This window comes from Cylas formicarius, unplaced genomic scaffold (assembly GCF_029955315.1).
Source record: "Cylas formicarius isolate icCylForm1 unplaced genomic scaffold, icCylForm1.1 PGA_scaffold_10__41_contigs__length_53128322, whole genome shotgun sequence".
NCBI classification, from domain to species: Eukaryota; Metazoa; Arthropoda; class Insecta; order Coleoptera; family Brentidae; genus Cylas; species Cylas formicarius.
Window position 1 is genome coordinate 20,652,183 of NW_026844214.1, and position 9,021 is coordinate 20,661,203.

At 32.9% G+C, this 9,021-nt stretch overlaps 2 protein-coding genes across 3 annotated transcripts; one reads left to right on the plus strand and one right to left on the minus strand.

The window, feature by feature from the left end:
- Nucleotides 1-784: 784 nt before the first annotated feature.
- Nucleotides 785-1,362, plus strand: LOC132708204 (cytochrome c oxidase subunit 7A2, mitochondrial-like). The gene is made up of 2 exons (XM_060680382.1): nt 785-931; nt 1,056-1,362. Exons 1-2 carry the CDS (start codon nt 920-922, stop codon nt 1,311-1,313), a joined length of 270 nt encoding a protein of 89 aa, XP_060536365.1. The 5' UTR covers nt 785-919; the 3' UTR covers nt 1,314-1,362.
- On the minus strand, nt 1,358-7,195 carry LOC132708185 (probable Dol-P-Man:Man(7)GlcNAc(2)-PP-Dol alpha-1,6-mannosyltransferase). 2 transcript variants are annotated; one of them, XM_060680351.1, is made up of 8 exons: nt 6,958-7,195; nt 6,771-6,903; nt 6,538-6,711; nt 6,326-6,479; nt 6,130-6,274; nt 5,832-6,058; nt 5,518-5,775; nt 1,358-2,582 (listed from the first exon to the last, which is right to left on the minus strand). In XM_060680351.1, exons 1-8 carry the CDS (start codon nt 7,081-7,083, stop codon nt 1,511-1,513), a joined length of 2,289 nt encoding a protein of 762 aa, XP_060536334.1. In that variant the 5' UTR covers nt 7,084-7,195; the 3' UTR covers nt 1,358-1,510. The 2 variants fall into 2 exon arrangements, with proteins under 2 accessions (XP_060536334.1, XP_060536342.1); XM_060680359.1 differs by having other exon boundaries at nt 1,382-2,582; nt 5,518-5,763; nt 6,958-7,194.
- Nucleotides 7,196-9,021: the final 1,826 nt, after the last annotated feature.

Sequence of the window (9,021 nt, forward strand, 5' to 3'; positions counted from 1 at the left end):
GTTTATTGGCTTCCTCTGCATTTTTTCGTTAGACAAAATGTAACACTTTATCATATCAGACTTTCATAATTTTCGAACATTTTTAATTGCTAAATGACCTAATAGCTTTAGTTTGGTAACTAAAATTATGTGTGACAGAACACAAAATTCAATAAAGAATAAAAGTTATGTCCTTAATTCACATTTGCAGCTATATGCACAATCTACTAATACATAAACAAAAAATGTCCTATATGTCCACCTTTTTTCATCAGGTACCAACAAATCTATATGGCTGAAAAGGGCTCGACATCGGCATTTTTTTAATACCATAGCCTATTATGACTGCCATATAAAATAAGAAAGTTTAAAAAAAATCATAAATAAAATAGTTGTGGACAATTTTCAAAAGGGCCGAAAGTTGGAAAACGCAGTACATCTCGGTTGTTAGTGAAGATTTCGCCCTGCGGTGTTACCCATTAAATGCTTCTCAAAAATCGAGCCCTTGATATGTAAGTTGATTCTGCCCTATCTATCATTCCGAAATAAGTTTTTTTTGTTAAAAAACTCCGTTTATGAACATCCTGTACATCCTTGGTACGTCCCTTTTTATCACTATCACTATGGTTACCATGGTTTATGTAAGTGTACAAATGGTAACGCACAACGGCCACTCAGATAAATCAAATTAAATTTGACCACAGTCTCATAGCCAAAGCCGATTTGGTCTTACTACAATTAAAAAAAAAAAACACAAATTTATAAAGACCTGTGTTAAATGAATTAACTTTTGTCAAATTTTCGGATGCAAACTAACCAATCTCATTAACATCTGTGATATACACAAGAAATATCGGAACCTACTATGATGCTATAGGAAGCAGAAAAATAAAGACAAGGTGTCAAATTGCAAAGAAAATTGTAACATTTTTTCTGCAATATGAATGTTCAGGTGATTTGTTGATATTTTTCGAGTATCTGAATGTAGTAAACATTCAATTAATTTAAAAAAAGAAACTCAATTCTTAATTGATGTTAGATTACATAATCCCAGGTAACAATGAATATTCTTGTAGAGAAACCTGAGACTCGTTCAAGCAGCTTATAGACAAGTAGCCAGGAAAGCTGCTACTACTGAAGGAGAAGTTCCAAATCCACGATTCTACAAGCTTAAGGAAATCCAGAAAAAATTTCAGGTTGATGATGGTCTTCCAGTTCACTTAAAGGGTGGCTTTCGGGATACAATTCTACTGGACCTAACATACCTTATGGTATTTATTGGCTTGGGGATGTCTGCTAATACAGTCTACAAATTAGCTTTCCCAAAACAGTAAATTTTTATTATTGTCGTCAATTTATTTAAAATATAATATTTAAATTATTTTGTTTAGTTTAGTTAGCTGCTTGGGACATAGTCGCAGTGTACTATTACTATACAAATACTCTTTAAAACCATACAATAATTTAACTTAAAAAGGTTTATTAATATACATATTTACATATAAAAAAAGATACTCCACAGCCTAAAGGGTTAGTCTCTATTTTCAATCCAATTATTTCTCATTTCTTTGCCAAAATTACCTGTGGCCTCAGTAGGGTTGTTTTCTGGAACATCTGTATCAAATTTGTTCTCTGACAAACTTTTCACAGTTTTTGATGGATCATCATATTGTTTTGAATCCATTTCAGCTAATGAAATATCTCCATTTGTTATTTTCAAAGCATTGTAATTATTGCTTTCATGTAGTTTTTCATATTGAGAAATAGCAGAATCCAACTTTTTTCTCTGAAATTTTCTGATAAGCTTCTTAATGTCCTTTTTTACATGTTTATCCTCTTTATCACCTTCATCTTCTGTTTCTTGTTTAGTAAATTCAAAGCTCCCTTCTTTGCCTTTCAACTGCATAATGAGTGTGTTTTCCTTTTCATCTCTCTCATTATTTTCAATGCCATTTTTGTCTCTGTAAACAAAATTTTTTTTTGGCACTTCTTCCTTGGCATTTACTTTTGGGATAGTTTCTTTTTCAGACTGTACAATTCTTTTAATTGTTTCCTTTACCGATTCTTGAACAGCATTTTTTCTTTTAAAATCTTTCAAATCTTCAGCGGTCATTTGATCAGATTTATCAAAATTATTAAGTGGAGGTTTTGAATTTTGGAAAGCCTTAAAATTATCTTTGGATTGTGCGCCAATTTCTGCTATATCAACAAATTCTTTATTTGTTTCTGACTTGACAATTCGTCTGATGTTGTCTTTAACAGAACCTTGAGATGAAACCAAATTTTGTTTATTGTTACCACCTTCTGCTGAATCCGCCATTGACAATTCATCATCAGTTCCAACTGGCATACCCTGTATATTTAAAAAATCCTTATAGTCATCCCTCCGTTTTAAAATAAACAAGACAGGTTTGGTTTTAATGACCATTGGTGGTACATTCATGTAATTAAAAGAGATCTGATGGAAAGATTCAATGGTGTATATCAAATCATGAGTGGCAGAGAAAGGTTTTAATTTTGAATCAAACTTACTTTTACCCTCTGCTATCAAATGGGTGAAATGAAACATATCAACTGGTTCCAAATTTTCTGTTTTATTGTATCTGAAAATATTTGAAATATTTTTTTATTAGTTAATATAGTTGCAGGGTTCATAGCATTCTTAAAAGTCTTCCGTAAATTATTTTGTTTGTTAAGTCATATGCAAATAATGTTATAGTTCATAAACAATCAACTAAAATTTCATCAAGTAAACGCATAGTCATAAAAAAAAGTCTTTTTAAACTGGAAATCCCCACACACCTAACTCGAATTGAATGATGCTTCCAAAAATATTTTAACCACTAAATCCATTCGCTATATGTGGTTCTAACTAATACAATGCCCGGAGTGTTATGATTCTCTCGTGGTAAGAACTCGTTCATTTAATTATACATATTTCTGGATTAACATTTTAATTATATAAAAAAAACAAAAACTGATGCCTTACAGAACTGCATACATGTAAAAACCCGCCAACTAATTATTATTGACATTACGATAGAGTAAATATTCTACCACAGAGCACAGAAAAGTGAGACCTGGAACGATAGTACCAAGCGTACTTTTGTTCGCGGAAATAGTGTTGTTCTACTCCCGTCTGTAAAATACCTATTTACACACAGATCTAGCATGCGGTAAGCGTCACTTTACCCCGTCAGTTTCGTTTCCCACGAATGCGAGCCATTTCGGACATTTCCGGGATTTTACTGCACGGATGTTTTCGGAGACATTTCCCACGCTTTGAATTTTGACGTTTGTCAATTCTGACGGTCATATTAGTGAATTTATTCGTGTTGTTTTGCGAAAATGTATCCAAAAACTAACGAGCGTAGAAAAAGTGTAATACGCAACACGTTCGGTAAACTCTTTAAGTCACTCGTTAATTAAACACTCGCTCCGCTCTTGTCAAATAAACTAGTGAGTCAAATGCCGTTTACCGCACTTGTTGCATAATATACTAATTGCCTGTATATGAGTTTTCAATTTTTGTGAGTAATAATTAAAAACAAATGCTATATATTCATATGCCATAACTTATTCTATATTAAATAAATATGCAATATCTCAGTTTATTAACGAACAAAAATTTTATTGGTGATGCAAAAATTTACAAGAGGCCAGATTTACTTTAATAAAAATGGGCAACAGAAAAAGTTAATATAGAGTGAGATTGTGCAATTTGCGATTCTAAAAACTGAAATTTTTCTTATGCGTACAGAGAGCTCTTATAGTAGTCAGTAATGATATTGATTTAAAATTGGAATACAGTGAATGAAAGACTTGTTTATTAAATCTCGATATAATTGGTCAAGAATCCTTCCGTTTTTTTTTTTAAATCTTTTTATAACGTTTAAATTATTGAAGATTTCCAAAATCCTCCTGCTGTTTTTACTGTTTAGATAATGTTCTATATATGCTTTTTCTTCATACTGGATCACCTTGTTAGTAACGTTTCTAAGCTCTCTATATGGGGTCTGATTTTCACTTTTATTTTGTTTTGTACTTAAATTTGACTTTTTGACTAAATTTTATGAGAAACTTAATATTTTCTGTGATGCAAGGTAAGTGTTTCTTTTTAACTTCTTCAAAGGAGCATAAACATCCAGAGAATGTTCTCAATAAAGACACTTTCTCATCAACAGAGTTAAAGTTAAATATATTACGCCAAGGGAATTATCCAAATAAATTATATCTATGTTTTTAAAAATCTCTGTACCTAATTAATTGACTCAATTCGACGCCTCCGCGCACTCATCATCACACACATCGCGCAAAAATCAATTTGTGATCCAAAGAATTCTCATCAACAGTGAAGAACCTTTATCTCTTATGTAACTAATTGGTGATCTATTAACTTACTTACTCTCTAGTACTCTAGTCAGTCCATGGATGATCTGCTCTAGCTCCAACAAATAATCTAAGAGATCTAAGTATAAGCGAACTCCATCCTCATTTATATCAAATAAATTTAAATCTATCTATCCAAAACAAATCAAGTTATCAGTTTGTGGCAAAAGGTCTAGGCATATCGTCCAATTTATCAATACACTGGGCGCCTATAAACACACTTTCAATCACGTCATGGTATAAATCTAAAGTTTCATGTATTATGGTTTTCTTGATATAAAAACCTGCCTTACCAGGTTCGCGACCTCTCCTCTCCCATCTATAAAAATAATAGTTCTTAATTTCAACTATATATGCGGTTTTAAATTGGTCTCAGAGAGCTCAACTATATCGTAATCTTCTTCCACATGAACTTGCCATATAATATGTAATGGTAATGAAGCTATATTAAGATGAGACACTCTCAAAATGTTGAGCATCTCGTTAAATATTTTGGAAAAACAAGTTAAGTGTGTGGATATTGGTGTGTGAATTGATTATAAAGTCCACTGTGCAGACATTATGAATTTAAATCATCAGCTCCCAAGATATTTTTGGATAGTTCTTATCTTATTATTTCATAGCTTTGCTCACAGTTCCAACAATAAAAATACCTCTGGGTTGTTACTTGGAGCTATAAGTTTACTTTCATTGGCCAACTCCATTTTAATTATTTCTAAGCTTACCATGTCAATTACAAATGATTGTAAACAACACATCAAACTATTCTGTTAACACTCTCTGTCTAAATCTAGTGCAAATTGAGTCTCTGAAAACTATTTCAGTAGATTTATTAAAATAAGAGTATTCAAAATACAGCCAAAAATATTGTTATGAATTCCTTAAAGAAACTTCCACAAACCACTGTTATATTATTTATAAAGCTTCTGAATTCCTCCTGAGTCAGTTGTTAATAAATCGAACATGCTGACTTTTCACCAACATGCTGATTGGCGAAACGTCAAGAAGTTCAATTTATCAATAGCAGACATAGCAGGAATCCAGAAGTTTTGCAAATAATATTATTTTTAATAAAATTAATTTTCTAATGTGGTTGTCATGTTTGCTTTGTCAGGGCTGCCAAATTAAAAATACTATGTAGATACTTACATCCAGTTTGGATTGATTTGAGTGAATCTAGTTACTCCAGTCTGTGCCGCCAAATTTGATATGTGTACATTGATGAAGTTATCATTTTTTGCAAGCCTGTGAAAATGGGAAATAGCCGTTCCACCGGGATAATTTTTTGCTGATATGCTCAATAGGAACAGAGTAAACATCACATTTACAGCTAAGTGGCCCCCCACGCCAAGTGACAACAAATGGTAAATAGGCGACTTGTTTCTATTCTCCCATCTGTAACACAAACTGCATTATCCAATAGGCTATCAAAATGTTACTATTAATGGGTGTTTGATACTTACATACGATGGCATGCTGTTGCTACAGCAATATTTAAGCAAGGAAACACATAAATAATAAATCTCAATTCCTTGTGTGGAAGGAATGAGTACATAAGTACAAAAATTGAAACTGGAATGACTACTTGTCTAACTCTTTGGTCTAGATAAAATCCCACAGGTACTAGAAAAGTAGAGGCGGCCAAACCCCTAGGAATCGCGGAGTAGAAATACCACAAAAATGGTGACGTCTACGAATAGTTAAGGAATATGTTACAAAAGAAAAGATTCGCTCTAACTAACATAAAAAATAAAAGGATACACCCCAATTGCTACTCTTATTTAAAATGGTATTGTACCACAGTACTTCTCCCTCTGGCCACAGAAATCTGTTCCAAAAAATTGAATCTATTACCACAGTTAAAATCAAAAATCCTATTCCTCCAGGAATAGCAATTTGTATTAACCTACAAACATTTACTTTCATATGCTTTCACTAAAACTTTAGAAAAATCCACCTTCTCAAAGTGATTCTTTTATAAATTAGATCATGTAAAAGTAATATTCCCAAAAACAAAGCCAACTCAACCCTAAAAATAATTATCGCAGCACCAGAGTATAAGATGAAACTCTTGTGACAGTTCCTAAACCATCCATCGAAAGCTAGTAATGCTAAAAAATTAAGGCTTTTAGAATTACCACAAATACAATTTTTCTAGCATACACTTACCTAAAGGAAGCGCAAAGATATTTGGCAATGGACGACTTAGATAAAATATAAAGTGACTTTGTGTAACAGTAACAGCTGCAAACCACTGAACCCAGCGTGATCCAAATTGTTTCTCCAAAGTTTTAGATAAATGATTTAAGCTTCCCACAACACAAACTGCTAATGCTGTTCTTACTAAAACAAGATGTTAGGATATCTCCACTTTTATTTGTTTGAATAACCCATATATTTACCCACATACTGGCTGTAGAATTTATTTACTTGTAGACACTGTAGCAGGAAAATAATAGGATATACCAGAATCGATATAAAAACGGGACCTATAAATGATCGTGGAACTACTCCGGAAAACTCGAAGTGATCATACTGAAAATGCACGTAATAAAAAATTTAATTTGAATCGTCGAATGTCTAGCTAACCTGAGATAAATTAAATCTATGGTAAAGTATATCGTGTATTGCTTGGATGTTAAAACTTTCTTCAACCTTGGTAAACGGGCAATACAAAAGATGTGCCAGTGCTACAAGCATTCCAATCTGGAACATTTTTTACACGAAAGCAGTAAAATTAAAGCGAACCATTAATATTAAAACATAACCAATAAAGGAAAAAATTGTCGACTGAGACGCACATTGCGCAACATGTGACCGATTACGTCTATAAAATGTCAAACAGGGAATCGATTTTAGCAAGTAATGTATTCTGTCATCAGTTACGTAAATATTTATGGTCAGGAGTGATGATATGGAATAACAAGAAATTAATTATTAAATAATTAAAATGTTTACATTAGTTTAAAGCAAGTTAATATAACAAACTATGGTTTAGTTGGTTTCTACATTTTGTTAATTTTTTTTAACCAAATATTAATGGACGGTGTACCAAATTTATTTCGTTCAGTGCGAGTAATGACACCACTTATACTCTTCGAAACAGGTTTTCTGAATGATTGGTATGGGAAATAAGAGCAGACAAAAGAATCGATCAAATGCCATGTCATGCTGTTATTCTGACTTAATGCAAAAAATTTCCGCGGTGGAAGCGCGGGTGGCCGTTTCTTATTATCGGTTAAAGTCATATAGCTATAAGGAGATATAGCGGCCCTACTACAGTAAAAAGGGATGCGCCGCAGGTGGATGTGATATTTGCATAGAGAAGGTGTGGATATTTTGCACATGCGTCACGCCCCAACTAAGTTGCCATATTGGCGTACTTTTTCTGAAAAATTGACTAATTTTCACAAGAACACAAAATCAGTCTCTGATATCGTAATATAATTGGCAACGCCGAGCTATGAATTACTATTGTCAGAGGAAACTAACAGTCTGTGCCATTGTTGTTAACATTTTTGGAGGTTACGATTCTTCTCTCGGTACCTTTTTCATTTTTTGTAAAAAACTTGTGTTTGTGGTTGAAACTGTAAGGAAAGGAATGTGCCCATATATGGATAAGTGTTGCTTTATGTACAAGTTAATTTAAAAGATTTAAAAGTGGTTTCTATAGGACTCCCATTCACAAACTTGTATAATTTGTGCTTTCAATACTTGCTCCTTCAGGAAATTACAGCAAGTGTGGCAAATATGAGGACCTAATAGGATCTTAGACAAACCCGAGTGATTTGTGATATTGTTTTAGTGTACAGGAATTACAGGAAATATAAGTAACAATGAAGCTGCAAGTTTTACTAGAACAATCACAAGAAATACCCTTTGACAATTACAAATCCTTGTAAAACTCAATGTGGGAAAGTTTTCGTTTGTCAAAATTGCCTTTTGGTTGGTCAAAAAATTACAGAAATTATTACCCAAGCAAGTTGAAAATTGCCAGAATAAATTCAGCTGCAGCAGGACGAATTTAAATGGTATATCTGCAGGATATTTTTGGGAAGTCTGAAGACATTACAGGAAATTTTTGATAATTACCAAGAATTCTAAGAAATTTTGGGGTACTTCGTTTGTAGGTCACGTACCTCCTTAGGGAGATAAGTGAATACTGCAGTACATACACACACAATTTGACACTGATAGATAGAATAGAAACAGTTCTATCAATAAATACTGATTTTGTAAATCTGCTTGTTGGATTCAGGACAACTGGAGTAGGAAAAATATTATGTTTACAACTTGGGAAAAAGAGATCTTGATTAGTCTCAGACTATTTTCCCAACCCTTGCTTGGCTTGAGAGTAAACTATGTCCTTGATTCATAACTATGTAGTACAACAAGATTTTGGACAAGTTATGGGACTGATCCATGTTCTCTATCCTATTTATTTTTGTAAACTTGCAGATGTCTGTTCCCTATTTTTGATGATCACTTATCCTGCTAGTTTCATCCTTGTCAAAAATGGAGGGAGGCTGATAACTTTCAAAGAGCATTCGTATGTGGGATCACATCACTCCTTTAAGCTATAGAAGAGGTGTTAAACTCTTGATAAAGTAAAGCAGGCAGTGCAGTGTCTTCTAGGTGGATATTGTGATCAGT

Coding starts and splice junctions, on each gene's coding strand:
- LOC132708185 (XM_060680351.1), bottom strand. CDS start 7,083: ATGTTCCAGATTGGAATGCTTGTAGCACTGGCACATCTTTTGTATTGC. Junction 6,712..6,770: donor ATTCTACAGCCAGTATGTGG/GTAAATATATGG, acceptor ATCTTGTTTTAG/TAAGAACAGCATTAGCAGTT. Junction 5,776..5,831: donor GCAACAGCATGCCATCGTAT/GTAAGTATCAAA, acceptor TGGATAATGCAG/TTTGTGTTACAGATGGGAGA.